Source organism: Agelaius tricolor, unplaced genomic scaffold (genome assembly GCF_023055355.1).
Source record: "Agelaius tricolor isolate 1412-34295 unplaced genomic scaffold, bAgeTri1.0.p SCAF_37, whole genome shotgun sequence".
Taxonomy (NCBI): domain Eukaryota; kingdom Metazoa; phylum Chordata; class Aves; order Passeriformes; family Icteridae; genus Agelaius; species Agelaius tricolor.
In genome coordinates this window covers 1725191-1743453 of record NW_027269297.1, presented here as the reverse complement: position 1 = coordinate 1743453, position 18263 = coordinate 1725191, and the positions used below count along the sequence as shown (strand labels likewise).

Below are 18263 nucleotides of genomic sequence, written 5' to 3'. Positions count from 1 at the left end.
TGGCAATAGGATATCAAACCTTCCTTCTGAATTATTTGCCTTATAGCTAAGAATTATAGATCACTATAATCCAACCAGTGGGAACAAAGCCATTTCAGGAGCAGCAGTGCTCAGGTGGAGCTGCACAGATGAAGGCCCAGAGTTCTGAAAATGAGGCAAGGTAGAAAACTGTGAGCAGAGCAGCTGCCCTTCCCCAGCAGCCATGGGCTCAATGACAGATCAACCACAGAGCTGGGTGATTCATGGCAGACCTGTGAGCAGAGCAGGCTTCATGGCTGAGGTGCAATTGGCTGGCTGCAGTTAATCCTCTTTAGAACAGATCCCAGCTGCACTGGGGAAAAGGATTCCTTTGCAGACTGACAAAGATCCATGGTTTTCCCCTTGTATGAGGGCTCTGGGTACAACTCCAAAGGAGGAAAATGAAATAGGACCAGGGTTAGCAGAGGGAAACTGGCTGCATTGTCAAATTGCCAGCTCTCATCCAAACACTTAGATGGCATCAGCACTGGATGGCAATTCCTGGTAGCTTTTGTGGGATGTGTTTGGGGTGCTTACACACAGCCCTAACAAAATAATCCTCCTGTTTCTGCTACTGGAACTTATCTGGGAGCAGCAGCAGCACACCCTGCTTGTGAGCCAGAGACAGGCATTGAGGAGGAGATGCTCCTCATCTGCTTGCTCAGGTGCCTCATCCCCAGAAAGCTGGAGGTTTCCTTGCTGGACTTCCCTCTCAGCCCACCACTCAGGGCATCTCACAGAGGAGGTTTTCAGATCTGAGAGGTAATTTCCCCCAAAACCACACACCTGTACCTGCCATTGCAACTATAGCCTGGGAAGATGGAATTGGGGTCCCTCAGTTTCCCCCTGCCCTACATCTGACATGAGTTTTGGTTCTCTCTTCAGTTCCCTGCATGCAAGGAGAGGGCTCAGCAGTGAACTGGAGAAGCCCAACAAGTTCTTGTAGGTTCAGCCTGGTTTTTATTACCTAAATAGAACAGGATAACCTCCCAGGACACTCCTGCAAAGCCTCTGTTTCACTCCTGGGGGAGGGCTTTACAGGTAACCCCTGCCAGGATGCTCCCAAGGTCCTTTCTGGGAAGAGGAGGAGGCTCAGCTGCAGCAGTGAGGATATGGGGATCCCTTATCAGCCCCTGACTCTGAGCATGCTGTCACTAACACTGCTGGCAACTCAGCTCAACCCTGGCAACATCTGTGTGGGAGCAGAGAGCCTCAGATGCAGTTGGACACATCATGGCAACTTGTGGGAGTTTTAGTTTGTTTGTCTGAAATATGGGTTTAAAAAAACAACCAAAAAAAAAACCAACCCAAAACACAAAAACCAACCAACCAAATAAACAAACAACTACCACAACCAAACAAATAAAATAACAGCTTTGTGTCAGGCATCAGGCCTTGTGTAAGGAAGGGAGAATGAGCAGAACAGGGTGTGCAGAGGTACTGTTTGCCTGCTGGGATGCCTGGCTCTGTTTCTGGGCTCCACCAGGATTTTACAATCCTATAACATGAGGTGTGTGCATGCACAAAGGGGTCCCTGCTCAGGATGCAGCAGCTGCTGATGTGGGAAAATGCTTCCAGCATTACCAGCAGCACCTCCTGGTGCCTGGACATGAGGGAGCAGGGGAACACCACCACTACAACAAAAACAACAGCATAATGCCTAATTTGTACTGGAGTGCTGTCCTGTCCTGAGAGCTCCCAGGAGAAGATGGGTTTCCTAGTGGCTCAGCATTTCATACAACACCTCTTCCAAAAGATCCCCAGGTCATCCCAAAACTGGGAACCATTCCACTTGCCACAAGAATGCAGCTATATCAGGGCTAGGAAGTGATATCTCCTGAAGAGCAGAAATGTTTGGAACAAGGACAGGAGAAGGCTCTCCAGCTGGAGTTGTAGAGGGAACAGTGGGAACAGACCCAGGTAGGGATTCCTACAGGCTCAGCAGGTTAACCCCACCAACACCAACAGGCTGCTCAGCTGGGATTGATTCAGGAACTGGGATTTGCATTTTATGCAAGGAAGAGGGAATTCTGGTCCACCTTCCCCATACAGCACCCTTCACTGGACAGACCTAGTGCCACCACAGGTGGGACAGTGGGGACTTGTGGCCAGGATTCACCCACTGACACAGGCTGCCTGTTTATCACCTGGTGGAATAATACCCTTTTTGCTGGCAAATCCATCCAAAGGGAGTTAGAAAGGAAATCAATAGATGTGTTTGCCTGGGAATTTCTCCTGCACTGAGATACTGTCAGTGCAGTGGCCAGCAGGTCTGTGAAGAGCTTGGATAAATTTAAGAGCCTGTTGTTAGTGATGGCAAACACTGCTGAGGCTGTGAGGAAAGCATGGGCACAGTGTCCAGGGGAGTGAGTCTGGCACATCCATCCATGTGTGCAGGAAGGATGGGACAGGACAAGAGGGCAGAGAGCTGGGTTAGATGGGTTATCAGTAATAAATTCTTCTTAATGAGGGTGGGCAGGCCCTGGCACAGGTGCCCAGAGCAGCTGGGGCTGCCCCTGGATCCCTGGCAGTGCCCAAGGCCAGGCTGGACAGGGCTGGGAGCAGCCTGGGACAGTGGGAGGTGTCCCTGCCATGGCAGGGGTGGCACTGGGTGGGCTTTAAGGTCCCTTCCAACCCAAACCATTCTAGGATGAGGGGGAAACACCGCCCCAGCCAAACCACCAAACAACCACCGACACCCCAGTCCCGGAGCTCAGCAGGTGACCCCTGCCAGGATGCTCCCAAGGTCCTTTCTGGGAAGAGGAGGAGACTCGGCTGTGGGCTGGGCAGGGGATTGCTCCCGAGGAACCGCTGGGCGACTTTTGGGACTCGGGGCCCGAAACCCCGTGGGAATGCCATTGCCATGCGCTCAGCCGGGGGTTGCGGGATGCGGGGCTCGGGACAGGCACTGCGGGGTCCCTGCGGGGCTGTCCGGCCGTCCCTCCCCGCGGCGGAGTCCCGGCCATGCCCGAGCCGGTCCGTGGGGCCCTGCTGCCCTCTCGTGGCACCGCGGCGGGACGGCGCTGGGATCCCGGCACCGGGAACACCGTCCCGGCTTTGGGAACAGCGTCCAGGCTTCGGGAACATCATCCTGGCTTCGGGAACACCGTCCCGGCTTCGGGAACAGCGTCCAGACTTCGGGAACACCGTCCCGGCTTCGGGAACATCATCCTGGCTTTGGGAACACCATCCCGGCTTTGGGAACATCATCCCAGCACAGGCACACTGTCCCAGCTTTGGCAACACCATCCTGGCATGCAGCACACGATTGCGGCTTTGGGAACACCATCCCAGTGTGCCAAACACCATCCTGGCATGGGCACACCATCCCAGGTTACAGCACACCATCCTGGCATGGGCACACCATCCCAGGTTACAGCACACCATCCTGGCATGGGCACACCATCCTGGCATGGGCACACCATCCCAGCACACACATCATCCCAGGTTACAGCACACCATCCCAGGTTATGGCACACCATCCTGGCATGGGCACACCATCCCAGCACACACATCATCCTGGCATGGGCACACCATCCCAGCACACACACCATCCCAGGATGCAGCACACCATCCTGGCATGGGCACACACCATCCCAGCACACACACCATCCCAGCACACACACCATCCTGGCATGGGCACACCATCCTGGCATGGGCACACCATCCCAGCACACACACCATCCCAGCACACACACCATCCTGGCATGGGCACACCATCTCAGCACACACAGCATCCCCCACATCCTGCTGCCCTCGCCCTGTGGCCCCTCCATGCCACTCACAGGGTCTCATCCTTCCATCCTCAGCCCAGCCTTGGGGAGAGCAGTGCAGCACAGTGAATGTGTAACAGCCCCTGGGTGTCGGTGCTTGATAAACTCCCAAGTGTGAGGCTCTGTGATCTGTTTTGATCTCCTGATTATAGAATGTTTCTAGAATATGGAGTGGACCTTAAAACATCATCCTGTTCCAACCCTGTGCCATGGGATGGGATGCCTCCCACTAGACTAAGTTGCCCCAAGCCCCATCCAACCTTGCTTTGAGCATGTCCAGGAATGGAGCAGCCACAACCTCCCTGGGAAACCTGTGCCAGTGCCCCACCATCCTTACAATAATAAAACTTCTTCTCAATATCTAATCTAAATTTCCCTGTTTCAGTTTGTATCCATAACCCCTTGTCCTGCCACCACAGTTCCTGGGGAAGAGTACCTTTATGTCCACACTGCCTCTGACCCTCTCCACACCCTCTCTCCCTGATGATGCTGTGCTCCCAGCTGATTAACCAAACTCAATTAAACACAATCCTGAGGTGCAACACCAAGGTGTGAACAGGGAGCTGCACCATCATGCTTGTGACTGGTGCCATGTGTGACCCCTGGCCTGCCACAGCCTCACTGCCCTGGGAATGATCCCAAAGGTGTCCCCTTGTGCAGGCTGCCCTAGAACAGAGGCTGGACAGAGCTAAAGAATAAAACAGGGATTTATTCAAAGCCTCCATGGATCCACCTTGGGCAGCACAAGAGCCCAGCCAGGGCTGCACCCAAGATGAACCAAAATGGTCCCAAAATGCACGGCCGGGCACGGGGTCTCTCCCTTGGATCAGTTCTGCTCCATTTGCATCTTGCAGTTCATTGTCCCATCCCAGCTTTAGCCCCTGCAGTCCCACCCTGCTTGTTTTTCTCTCTCCAGCCCACGGGGTTTGTGCTCTTGGGCTGAGATTTGGGTCATTTGTCCTTGGTGCCCAGCTGGAGCAGGAATTGTTTTGTTTCCCTGATCTGTGCACAGAGCTCAGCATCTCCTGATGTGAAGCCCAGACCCACACACTAAAGCAGCACAGAATCTGAAAATATAAAAGCTGAAACCTGAGGCATCACCAGCAAAGAGAATCTGGGGGCAGATCATCTCTGCTGCCTGCAGGCTGGACAGGCAGGATCTCACCTCAGCTTCAGATGAGACATTTACACACTTGCAAGCCCGAGGCATTAAGAAAAAAAGAGCTCTCAGAGACCTCTGATAACCCTCTGTAAAAGGGGATTTCGAAAGTATCCCCTGCAACACAGCTTTGGCAAAGGAGCTTTGGCAGGGTGACCAGGGTCCCAGGCTGGACAACTTTCCTATCCTTCCTTGTCATGTAGGGTCCCCATACTGGCACATGATGGATAACATCATCAGCAGGTCATTGTCACCTCTAATTAAATCCAGAGAGTCCTTTGTTTTCTCCCCAGGATGCATTGAATGATTATTTCCTATTTCAACCATTGTTTTTTCCTCACCCTGCTCATTTTCAGGTGTGGGTGGCCTCCCAAGATCTGCCAGACCACCCTGGTTTCAATGTTTACATCCATTTTTCTTCCCCATAGATCAGGGACTGAAAGAGTATTTCCCTGGTGAGGCCAGGAACTGGGAGTGAACCCTGTGTCCTCTCCCTGGGCACAGCAACACCCCCAGGGAGCCACTGGGGCTTGAAACAGGGGACTCAGTTAAAAAAAAAAAAAAGAAATCTCACTCATTTTCTTCTGCAACCCTGGCCAGGCTTTGCATCTGCTCCTGCTGCCTCTGAGTGCACCCACTGCCCACACTGCTGATCCCTGCAGCTCCAGGGACGTAGATCCCTTCCAAATGAGCAAATCTTTTCTAAACAAAGTGGAAAAAACCCACCAAGAGCAGCAGAAGGTGGCCAGACTTGCTGCATTATGCAAGCACTTCCTTCAGCACAGGTCAGGGCGGCTGGAGCAGGTGAGCAGTGGAAAAGTGCTGCAGGCAGAGAGGCCAATGGAGGGATTTTGGGAAATGGTTAAACTGAGGGCTTGCCTCTTCCCCAGGCACTGAATTCCTGCCAGGCTGAGCCTCCAGAGCTCCAGCTGCAGGTCAGCCCTGAGCTGAGCACGAGATGCTGCAGGGGGGGTGTGAAGGACACGGTTCCTGTGGCTTCCCCTGATCCCAAAGGAAGCCCCAAGCCCTGGAACCCCTCAGTCTGCTCTGCAGCCCCACAGGGTCACAGCACAGGGGTCTCTCTGCCATCCCTAAAGCAGGTTCATGACATGCAAGCAAAGATGGGGCTGGAATGGGGTCGGTGCTCCTGATGGTGACACTGGCTTCAGGAAACAGGGGACAGAGCCTGATGGGGACACTGGCTTCAGGAAACAGGGGACAGAGCCTGATGGGGACACTGGCTTCAGGAAACAGGGGGCACAGCCTGATGGTGACACTGGCTTCAGGAAACAGGGGACAGAGCCTGATGGTGACACTGGCTTCAGGAAACAGGGGGCACAGCCTGATGGGGACACTGGCTTCAGGAAACAGGGGGTACAGCCCAGCCATAGGCCAGTGGCCACATCCCTGCCTCTGGCTACCACTGCTCAGAGCTGCAGCTGTACCCAATAGTCCTTTTGTGCTGGAGCCTGCAGGCTGCTCCAAGGCATGGTATGGAACAAGAAATACATGTTTTCAGTAGGTGATGTAAAAGCTATCAAACACCTGCTGGGGAAGGGGAAAAGGAGAGAAAAAGGGGAAAAGGGGAGGGGGAAAGGAAAAGGGAAGGGAAATGAGAAGGGAATGCAAGGCAAGGCAAGGGAAATAGAAAACGAAGGGAAAGGAGAAGAATGGAGAAAGGAGAAGGAAAGGGAAGGGAAGGGAAGGGAAGGGAAGGGAAGGGAAGGGAAAGGTGAAAGAGAAAGGGAAGGGGCTCATCCTGCAGCAGCTTTGCCTGATCAGGGAAAGGGCAGTGAATAACTCGCACGTGCCGAAATGACACATAACAGCCGGATTAAACAAAAAAAAACCCAAAAATAAACCCCAATCAAACAACCAAAAAAAAAAAAAAAACAAATCCGAAAAGACATTCCTGCTTTCCCTTTGTTACTTTTAACCTTTCCTTTCACCACGAGCCGCAGCACAGGCCCGGCAGACCGAGCTCCATCCCGCGGCCCGTCCCCTCCGCCGCAGCCCCCCTGTACCGGTGCCGGTGTCGCGGTCCCCCCGGTGTCCCCCCGGTGTCCCTCCCCCCATCCCACAGCCAGCCCCGGACTCCAACTCCCGGCAGGCCCCGCGGGCGCGCTCACGTGACGCGCGGCGCGCGGCGCACGCCGGGAGCGGCGCGGCCCGGAGCGGCGGCAGGTGAGGAGCGCGCGCGGGGCCGCGGCGGCGGCGGCGCCCCCTGCAGGGCGGGGCGGGCACGGCGGGACCCCCGGGCGGGCGGCGTGAGGGGACGGGCGGGACGGGATGGGGATGGAAGGGAATGGCATGGAGGGGATGGAATGGAATGGAGGGGATGGAAGGGGGGCACCGGGCCGCGCTCCGCCGCGCTGAGCGGTAGGAGCGAGGGGGCCGCCTTGCCCCGTCCCCCCCCGGCAGCAGCGGCAGAGGGGGCCCGCACCGAGCCTCGCCCGCCCCGCTGCCATTGAGCCAGCACGGCCGCGGGCACACGGAGCTGGGCGTGTGCTCTGTGCGGTCAGACAGCAGCACCGGGCACTCACTCCATGGCCGCCCCATCCCTGCAGTGCCCAGGGCCGGGCTGGCCGGGCTGGTGGAACGTGTTCCCCATGGCAGGGCTGCGATCATGCCAACGTTAAGGTCCTTCCAACCAAACCCTTGGATTTTTCAGTTAACCCCCCCCCCCCCCCCCCCAACGCGTTCCCCCTGCCCATGGCCAGGGTTCGATCAGGCCAAGGTTAAGGTCCTTCCAACACAAACCCTTGGATTTTTCACTGAAACCCCCCCCCAAACCGAGGGGTTGTCCTGCTGGTTTTGTTGTTGTGATAACTCCTGTCAGCAGCGCTTATTTTGCAGCATTACCCCATTATTTTCCCTCATTAATGGCACGAGCTCTGAATTACAAGTGAAGCCGGTGTTCTCACCGCAAGCGCTCACTAAAAACTACCGGGTGACAAGAGAAACCACGGCAGGAAATTTCTTCCGAATGTAAGGAAACCAAACTGGCATAATTCACGGGTTTATGGCTTGATCCTCAGCTGAGGCTTTCTGTAATACCCTGCTCTGCGTCAGAGGAACTGCCCCGGGAGGGACCGACATGCAAGAACAACTCGCTGTTAAGGAAACTTCCATGGAGGCACAGCCGAGTGTGAGAGGGAGATAAAAGGAAAAAATAATGTCCCATTACTGAGGGCATGCTGACATTCTGATAAAGGGGGTTATATATGAAAAGAATGTCATACAAATCAGCTCTCTAAAAGCCCAACCTGACTTAAAATCCCATCTGCCGTTGTTCTTTAATGAAAATACTTGTTTTAAAGGCAGCTTTTAATGTAACTCAGTATTTGGTGCCTGTGCTGCTCCCTTGTCCTTCCCTAAGCCAGTCTTTTGACGTGTTTCCAAGGAAAGTAAGAATGATGAACCTGGTATCCTGTGTTTCATTTTGAAAAACCATTTTAAATCATAGATTTTTCCTCCCTCAGAGCAAGGTTTCTGTTCTCCATGGCAGTGCCCAGGTTTCTGCTTCCCCAGGGCCAGGGCCATGCTACTCAACCTGCCACTGTTGAGCTGATCCCAGCATGGTGCCAGGAGATTCTGCCATGCCACTGAATCCCTTCCTGAAATACAGGCTTTAATGATTCCGAACTGCAGCTGACAAATTAAAATTAGGGGGCTTTCTTTTCTGTATGAGCATAAAGAACTTTTCTTCCTTGCAGCTGTTTTTCTGCACAGGAGCACACAGCAAACTGAAATACATAGAATCTTTCCCAAAGAGAAAGGCAGCAGGCCCAGCAGGGAAGTGAGAATGCTGTGTGCATGCAGCCATTGCTCAGAGAGAGCTGTGTGTTCACATCCCTCTGCCACTGTCTCTTCATTTCAAAGACTTCACTACTTCCTTCTCCTCCTCCTCTTCCCTAGGAGAAAGGTTTTCTTCCCTATTTTTTAGTGGCTAAGCAGTACAATAACAAAGGATTTGAAACCCAGTCTAGTGAATAATAACTTAATGATGTGAGCCCTGTTCTGTTCCTTTTGAATGGATGGCTGCTTTGGCAGGAGAGCTGCTGGGATCTGCTCCCTGCTGGGAGGGATGTGAGGGTGGAGAAACCTGGATTGAAGCTGAACAGCAACCAGAGTGGTGTAAAACTGAACCAGGGGACAAGAACGAGGTCAACATTGTGAGATTGTGAAACGAGGAGAAATTAAATGCAGTTAAGCTGAGTTCAGGAGCTAATAGTGAACACTGGGAGTATGTTTGGAGTTCAGATGTTTGGAGTTGTCTGTTAGCTCCATTATTGCTAATACCTGCCTGAGCTGTGTTTAATTGGCATGAAGCATGGTGCAGCATGGCAGAGGTTACTGAGATGCACTGGCATCAAACCTTCTCTGTGTGTTTTCAGTGTGCACAGTCACCCCCAGAACGAGCAGAAGCTGACAGAGCATTCCTGCTACTTTCACTTCCTCTATGAAAGCAAATGTATGAAACCTTGAAAATGTGTTTTGGCTCTCTAGCAAAGCAGAGTGAACCAGGCACATTCATTTTGTTGGTATCTGATGTCACATCTGAATGCAGGTCTCCAGAGGTGATCTATTAATGTCCTAAAGCATCGCACCATCTGGTTCCTTCTTTGATGTGCAGCATTTTGAATGCCTGGTTTAATCTCCCTGGGTTTCAGTAAATTATGTAAACTCAGAGGCTTGGCAGCAGGAGATGGGCACCATGAGGAGATGATTCAGTCATCAATATCTACTGGGCTTCCATATTGGTGCCATTACACTTCTTTCAATGCTACTTTACAAATTTTGCAAGTGAATAATTCATCGCACTGGGAGCTGCAAGTTAGTTTTGAAATTTGCCCACCCTGAGATTAGCTATGACTAATCTTTCCTTCCCAACATGGAAAACCTAACTGGGTTTCTTTTTCTGCAGGGTTAGGCGATAAGTCAGAAATAAATTGCATTTATACATAACTGCTGGTGGTGACATAAATCACATTTCCCTTTTTTCTTCCTGGACAGAATCAGAGCACCTTGGAATAGATGTGAGCACAAGGCACTGTGCTGGATAGAGCTGCCTTGGAGCACCATGGCTGCCGCCCCTTATCTCAACTCGGACGCGCTGCGAGAGGTCCTGGAGTGCCCCATCTGCATGGAGTCCTTCACCGAGGAGCACCTGAGGCCCAAACTGCTGCACTGTGGGCACACCATCTGCAAGCAGTGCCTGGAGAAGCTCCTGGCAAACAGCATCAACGGGATCCGGTGCCCCTTCTGCAGCAAGATCACACGGATCACCAGCTTGGCTCAGCTCACCGACAACCTCACGGTGCTGAAGATCATCGACACGGCCGGCCTGGGGGAAGTGGTGGGACTCCTCATGTGCAAGGTCTGCGGGAGGAGGCTGCCAAGACACTTTTGCAAGAGCTGTAGCTTGGTTTTGTGTGAGCCGTGCAAGGAGGCTTCGCACGTGCCCCCAGGACACAGAGTCATGGCTATCAAAGAGGCTGCTGAGGAGCGTAGGAGGGAATTTGGAACGAGGCTTGCCAGGCTTCGGGAGCTTATGGGTGATCTGCAGAAAAGGAAAGCTGCTCTGGAGGATGTTTCAAGGGACCTGCAATCCAGATACAAAGCGGTTCTGCAGGAGTACAGCAAAGAGGAGCGCAAGATCCAGGAAGAACTGGCCAGGTCACGCAAGTTCTTCACCACCTCTTTGACTGAAGTGGAGAAGATAAATAACCAGGTGATGGAAGAGCAGGCTTACCTGCTGAATTTAGCAGAAGTGCAGATAATGTCTCGCTGTGACTATTTCCTTGCCAAAATAAAGCAGGGGGATATAGCTCTCCTGGAGGAGGCAGGGGATGAGGAAGAGCCAGAACTGACAAACACTCTCCCAAGGGAGCTGACTCTCCAAGAGGTGGAACTCCTTAAGGTGAGCCACGTGGGACCACTGCAGATCGGGCAGGTGGTGAAGAAACCCCGCACCGTTAACGTGGAGGAATCCCTCATGGAAAACGCAGCATCCTCCTTTGTACCGTTTAGGGAGCCTGACCTGGTGCAGGAGGAGCCCAGCTGCACGCCCCATTCCTCGCCAGCCAAGCCAAGGATGCCTGAAGCAGCCACCAGCATCCAGCAGTGTTCCTTCATCAAGAAGATGGGCTCCAAGGGCAGCCTGCCAGGGATGTTCAACCTCCCTGTGAGCCTGCACGTCACCAGCCAAGGCGAGGTGCTCGTGGCAGACCGGGGCAACTTCCGAATCCAGGTTTTTACCCGCAAGGGCTTCCTGAAGGAGATCCGCCGGAGCCCCAGCGGCATCGACAGCTTCGTGCTGAGTTTCCTTGGAGCAGACTTGCCCAACTTGACCCCTCTTTCCGTCACCATGAACTGCCACGGGCTGATTGGCGTGACAGACAGCTACGACAACTCTGTCAAGGTGTACACCATGGACGGCCACTGCGTGGCGTGTCACCGCAGCCAGCTGAGCAAGCCCTGGGGCATCGCCGCGCTGCCCTCGGGCCAGTTCGTGGTCACCGACGTGGAAGGGGGCAAGCTCTGGTGCTTCACCGTGGACCGTGGCGTGGGGGTGGTAAAGTACAGCTGCCTGTGCAGTGCTGTGCGCCCCAAGTTTGTCACCTGCGATGCTGAAGGGACCATTTACTTCACTCAGGGGCTGGGGCTCAACCTGGAGAACCGGCAGTACGAGCACCACTTGGAAGGAGGCTTCTCCATCGGCTCCGTCGGCCCGGATGGGCAGCTGGGACGCCAGATCAGCCATTTCTTCTCTGAGAATGAGGATTTCAGGTGCATTGCCGGGATGTGCGTTGATTCCAGGGGAGACCTGATCGTGGCTGACAGCAGTCGTAAGGAAATCCTGCATTTTCCTAAAGGAGGCGGCTACAACATCCTGATCCGGGAGGGACTCACCTGCCCCGTGGGTATTGCTGTTACTCCCAAAGGGCAGCTGCTGGTGCTGGACTGTTGGGATCATTGCATTAAGATCTACAGTTACCACCAGAGAAGATACTCCACCCCTTAAAGGCTTGGTTGCAAGCAAAGCCTGTCTTGGCAGTGGAGATTTTTGCAGCCTCCTTGCAATCCAACGGGAACCAGTGTCAAGCCTTCAGGAAGATTGTGCCATAGCTGAAGGAGATTTGGCATAGAGGTCATCATGTTCTGTGTTTAGAAACAAAATAGCTTTTGTGGTGGTGGTGGTGGTCTGCTTTTTCTTCTTCTTTTTTATATAAAATCCCTACAAATAAGAACAAGCGTGATGGAAAGGATCCATCCCTTGCAGTCTTGGTTCTTGTGACTAGGCACTCCATAAACCTCTTCACCTCCTTATGCCACACATCTCCTACACTTCCAGCTTCAACCATTGTGTCTTTCTTTGTGCCATAAACACTGACTGACTGCTCTAAATCACCTTCCCTTAGAGAACTAGCAGAGGCAATCCTGTGGCACTTGCAAGGAACTGGGTAGCAGTTGTCTGGGCAACTCCTAGAGAGAGCAATTTGTGCTTGCAGCACTGCATAAAACGAAATGGCCACTTCAGCTGCACGGAGATGAAGCTTTGCTTCCACCCTGACGAGGCAGGGTTGTCTCTCCCATTTTTCTGGTGTTCAGGAGATTGCCCCGTCGTGCCATTTGTGAATTGTGTCTGTTCTGTGTGAAGTGAGTACTGTGCAATCGTGGGAGACCGAGCTGAGCCAGGAAATTGCCCTCTTTATTCCTGAGTTGTAAGAAGACAGGGGTTTTATTACTAATCAGAGTTCTGCTAGATAGAAGGGGGTAAAAAGGGAGGGGGCTGGAGAAAAAAAAGAAAAAGAGGGGAAATCTAGGGTTGCTATTTACTGTTGTTTTATTATTAAATGTGTCCTGGAAACTCTCTTTGGAAGGTCTATCTGGTATCTAAAACTTCCTGGGGAAGGGGGGAAGAGCTGGGGGAAAAAGACTGGGAGATTGTAGGAAATGAGATTAAATGCAACGTATTGTATGTTCACCTGCACTTCACTACTCTGCATTCCAGACCACTGCATTTAGCAATAGCTTTCCACTCATCTGCACCTCCTCTGTGCAAGTTACTCACTTCTGAGATAAGGATGGGCAGGGGGGACTGTTTCACTTCTGTTTTTTTAAGGTTTGGAAGCACATCCATTGGTGCACTGCCTTTCTTTCCCTTGCACAGCAAAACATACATTCCTCAGATTATTTTTTTTTTCTTTTTTATAATTCTTTTTTTCCACGACACCAGCAGGAACCAGCATTTCTGCTCATCAAGGCTTTGGGCCAAATGAAGCACAAAACTGCAGCTGTGTGAACCAAGGCCCCCACAGAGCTGCTCTCCTGGCTGATAAATGCGTACCTCAGTGTGGTGCTGCTCGCCCAGAATAGTTTATTGAAGGAAAGATGCATTTAAATAGGGCACAGTGGTAGCATGTTAATCTGCCACAGATAATAGTTACACTGCAGTGCATTTATTTGTTGCCATCAACAGTGTAGTTGCAAATTTGGGGCCACGACAGACAATATAAAAGCTGATTTTATAGTGGCTGCCATGCTCCAGCAAATTGTTTGCTACTTGTCCTACAACATGTTTGCAACAGGTGATTTTTTTTTTTTTAGCCCATATACTTTTCCCTGCTGAAACAGCAAAGGGAAACAGGTTGGTGAGCTGCTGCTGCTCTAGCTGAATGTTTGGCAGTTAAAGGGATTGCAGAAAAAATGCTGGAACCAGATTTTGGTGGGATTTGGGTGGTTTTTTTTCCCTCTGTTGTGCTCAGCCAGTGCTGAAGGAGAGAGCACACAAACACAGCTGTGTGATGGGACTTCCATCAGGGCAGCTTCCAATTTCTCCTGCTATAATGTACTGGAGAAAGCTTGTGGAGAAGGGAGCTGAGACATGAGGTGGTTGGTGGTGCTGAGGCAGCCCAGGGGACCCAGCTCCCCTTCCCTCCTGAGCTGCTCCGTGTGCTTGCCAAGGCTACCAGCTTTTACATTGCTATTCACATTCTCTGCTTCTCTTTTTTGGTGGGAGGGGGCAGTTGCCCAAGGCATGTGACAGCAATTTGAGGAGCCTTTCTCATCTTGAATATGTGTTCTGGGGAAGTGATGATGATTACTGGGCTGTGCTGCAGTTCATGACATTGTAACTGAAGGCATTTTTCCAATTTTATGGCAGTGGCAGCTCCTCTCCTTCTGGTTTCTTTTAAACATTTCTCCTGCTTCCAAAAACTGCTCCACACAGGAGACTACTGTGGACCTGAATAATTAAAGCAATATTATCTATGATAATATGTACCTCTGTAATTTTCTGTTCCCATGGATTTTATTTTTTTTTTTTTGCAACAAACAGCACAACTACTAGCAATAACATTTCCTGGAGTGCTTGAAAAAAAAAAATAAAAAATTAAAAGAAAAAATTAAAAGCTGGTGCAGTAAACTGAGCAGTTGGTTACTCCAGCCTGTTCCTGGTTACAGAGTTCAAACAAAGTGTCTGTCATCTGTTTCTCACTCAGAGGATTAAGAAAAATAACACCACCCTGTGAGGCACTGGTGGGCCAGGACACTGCAGTCAGCGCCTGGGGCTCTGTCTTGCCTGCAGCTCTTCCAGTCTGAGATTTCAAGGAGAAAAGGGAAAAAGAAAATCTGCTGTCCCTCACCTAGGGTCTGCACATCCCCTGAAAAAACTCGACTGAGATGATTTTACAGAGCTCTGCTTGCTGTGGTGCTCCCACACAGTGTCATGATCATCTGCCAAACGAGGTGAAATGGAGTAATTAAGGATTATGTTGAAATAGTTTGGCTCCTGCTCTGTATCTGGAGGAAGAGCTCGTCTGGTCATACGTATGTGTTTGGTTTTTAAAGATTGTGTAATAAAGGAAAAATTGATCCAATTAAAAGTGCATTGCAAACGGCTCATTTTCTTATTAAAACACTTCATCTTCTCCCCTCGGTGGCAGATTGGATTTTACAGCCAGCAGGGATTCGATTGGGAACACAGTGGCTACAAGACCCTTTTATGTGTCAGGTTGCCAAGGAGAAATCTGATCCTGGCAGGCTCGTGGAACTTTTCCTGACACTTCCCTACCCACCTTTATAAACAAATGCTTTGGTTTTGTACCTTAACTCACACTGCCTCAGGGGCAGTATCTCCCTTGTCACCTGATGTTTTAGAAGCCTGGTTTGAGTTCACTGGCTCTGGGAGCTCAGTTATATTTGGGAGCCTGGTCTGCAGGAACCTTTAGTTTTCCTTTCCTAGATGCAATCAGGTGCATTAAGAAAGCTGTAAAGCTACTTTTTAGCTGTTAAAGGACATAATGGGTGTGCTTGGTCAGAAGTAGAACACACAGAATTTCCCTGCTTTTGAGATCTGTCCCTGTGTACAACCACTCTATTACCTTTTTAACACTCTTAATTGCTTGGTTTATGTCATTATTTCAAACCCTCAGATTTCAACATTTTGTTCAGAGGAGGTACAAACAATCTAGCTGGTTGTCATGAAATTTAGTTTAAAACAGGTCCTGTGAGTAATCTACTGCCTGTGTCCCTGGCTCATCCATGGTCTGCCAATGGGGGCCTGTGGTGACACAGCCAGGTGAGTGGACACATCAGGAGCCATGGGCTCACCTAGAAAACCTCAGACTTTACACTGTGAGGGTTTAAAACACCTGGGTTTCCTCTGTTTGTAGTCCCCCTCCTTGGAGGCACCAGCTCAGGCTGTTCTTCTGATGTTGCACCACGACTAAATTATTTTTAGATCAAAACTCTGCCATGGGAGCTGAGCTGGTGAGGAAACCTGCTGTGACTGAGTGTGGGGGTTGTAGCTCAGATGGTGCCAGTGGAGCTGCCAGAGGGGCTCCTGGATGGTCAGCAGGGACATTTCCTCAGCAGGTTTTCCCTTCCCCTCCCTTTGCAGCCACCTGGCTGATCTGGGTGAAAGATTTCATCACTTGGGCTCAGCTCAGCTCTTTAAACAGGTACGGATTTCTGGTTTATCAAACATCATTCAACCCTCATGTGGTGCTGTTAGACCTACCCTGTAGATTATCACAAGTTCTGATTTCTTAGGGCAGAACAGCTGAGCCATGGACATTGTTCTGGGCAAAACCAGGAGCCAGGGAATGAAGGGATGAGGAGCAGAGCCTGTTCCTCATCAGAGGGTAGAGCTACAAAAGTGAAAATAAAGCCAGATGCTTTGAGTTGTTCCTATTGTATAGCTTAAGTGATTTTTCTGGGTCATTACTCAATGTGAGGATTTAAAGTTATTTCATTTTGCACAACTAATTACTCAACTTGCCTGGCAATTCTGGATTACAATGAGAAGTGCATAAGGTCATTTAGCAGACTTACTCACAGCACATGTTTTAGTCTAAACTAAATTTCATGACAACCAGCTAGATTGTTTGTACCTCCTCTGAACAAAATGTTGAAATCTGAGGGTTTGAAATAATGACATAAACCAAGCAATTAAGAGTGTTAAAAAGGTAATAGAATGGTTGTACATAGGGACAGATCTCAAAACCAGGGAAATTCTGTGTTCTACTTCTGACCAAGCACATATAAGGGAAACCCATTATGTCCTTTAACAGCTAAAAAGTAGCTTTACAGCTTTCTTAATGCACCTGATTGCATCTAGGAAAGGAAAACTAAAGGTTCCTGTGGACTAGTTCAATCTTAATTGTGTTAATGGCAGTATCAGACCTGAAGGGAGACAAATGGAGCCTTGAAAGGACAGGAGGGAGCCACAGGCTTCACTCAGAGGAATATGGACTGCTGTTTTAGCAGAGCTCCAGGCGCTGTCCTTAATTTTGTGAAGGATATTTGTGAAATCTCCTGTCAAAACTGCTGAGTTCACAAGAAAGCATGAAAGCTGTGATCTCTTACAGGTAAATGCAGTTCATGGAGTGTTTTCCAAGAGAAGAGAAGCAAATACCGGGGAGGGCAGGGGGCAGAAAGGCTCAGGGAATGTGACAGGACCTGCCAGAACAGAGCCTCTCCATGGACTATTCCTATAAATGATCGATTACTGAGAGGGAACATGAGCATCTCTCCCATCTGCAGCAGCCACAGGCTGAGCTGGCTGAGCATTCAACATGGCCAGGGAACCTCAGCCAAGGAAACTCTATCTAGAGATCATAGGAAATTCAAGAAAAACAAACATTTCCCTCACTGCAGACCTAGAGTAACCTCAGAGCTGGGCAGTGAAACCCTCTGGATCTCCCCACCCAGGCACACACATCCTGAGCCATCAGCATCCCTTCCTGCTTCCCAGCTGGCCTTCTCCAGTGGGAATAAGCAAACTGCAACAGCTCTTGCAGAAATCTCACCAGGGCTGTCAGATTTTGCTCTCAGAGCAGATCTTCCTCTTCCCTAAGCAAGCTCTTCTTCTCCTCAGCAGCCAGAACGAGGAACCACAGACCAACCAGCTCTCTATGAACTTTTATCAGAGAATGAAGTGGTTCCCAGCAGGGGGATTTGCTGGGTGGAGGGATCACTCTCTTCCCTGATGTACAATTTCTGAGTCTCTGAGGTGGGGTGACTCCCAGCCTCCACCTCCATGTTTATCATTATGGCACTGTGTGGTGAGGAATGACCCAGTTTGGGTCAGCTGTCCTGGCTGTGTCATCTCCCAGCACCTCATCCACCCCAACCTAGTGACTGTGGGGGCAGAATGGAGAAAAAGAAGAAGTGTGGATGCCATGGAGGCACTGCTGTGCAGCAGCCAGCACTCCAGGGTGTTCTCCACACTGGTTTCTCCAGAAATCCACAGCACCACTGTGACAAAGCTGTTCCCTCCATCCCACCAGGCTCAGCACATTCTTACACACAGCTGGAGCTGGCTGGGGACATCATGTTTGTCCCACCTGCCAAATGAAGGTCCTCACACAACTGCTACCAACTTAATGAGGCACCATCAGTGTTAAATGCTGGCTCCACCAGGGAAGAAAAGCAATGCAGGCTCCCATGGCACAGATCAATGGCTGGGTCCATCTCAAGGTCCCTGCTTGGAGGCCACTCAATGGGTTAAAGCATTGCTTGGCTGCACAGAGCCAGAGAAAGCAGCCCAAAAAATGGGCTTTTAATCACTCTGCATGAAGTAAAATTGGAGTTTGCTTTGGGGTGCTCACAGACTGAGGCTGCTCCTGTGAGGGAGCCTGGGGGATGCTCCCACTCCTGCCCTGAAGGAGCACAGTGCTGGCTGTGCCACAGCGCTGCCACTGTGCCTCTCTGGCTCTCCATTGCAGGATTCACTCCTGCAAACCCTTGGGAACAGGGGCAGGCTGCTCTGGCACCTCATTTCCCCCCTCATCCGCCTGCAGGAG

The 18263-nt window shown here is 51.1% G+C and overlaps 2 protein-coding genes across 3 annotated transcripts in view; one reads left to right on the top strand and one right to left on the bottom strand.

The window, feature by feature from the left end:
• The window catches only part of ASTN2 (astrotactin 2), a 351565-nt gene that overhangs the window by 102358 nt on the left and 230944 nt on the right, over positions 1 to 18263 (bottom strand). The gene's annotated exons all lie outside the window — the stretch shown is intronic.
• TRIM32 (tripartite motif containing 32) lies at positions 7081 to 14843 on the top strand. 2 transcript variants are annotated; one of them, XM_071453749.1, is made up of 2 exons: positions 7081 to 7134; positions 9967 to 14843. In XM_071453749.1, exon 2 carries the CDS (start codon positions 10034 to 10036, stop codon positions 11975 to 11977), a length of 1944 nt encoding a protein of 647 aa, XP_071309850.1. In that variant the 5' UTR covers positions 7081 to 7134; positions 9967 to 10033; the 3' UTR covers positions 11978 to 14843. The 2 variants fall into 2 exon arrangements, with proteins under 2 accessions (XP_071309850.1, XP_071309849.1); XM_071453748.1 differs by lacking the exon at positions 7081 to 7134 and adding an exon at positions 7294 to 7938.

Bases quoted from the DNA above. Each gene is read 5' to 3' on its own strand.
- TRIM32 (XM_071453748.1), top strand. From the start codon at position 7,577: ATGCCAACGTTAAGGTCCTTCCAACCAAACCCTTGGATTTTTCAGTTA. The intron at 7,939-9,966 runs GTAAGGAAACCA...CTTCCTGGACAG, and splicing joins GCAGGAAATTTCTTCCGAAT to AATCAGAGCACCTTGGAATA.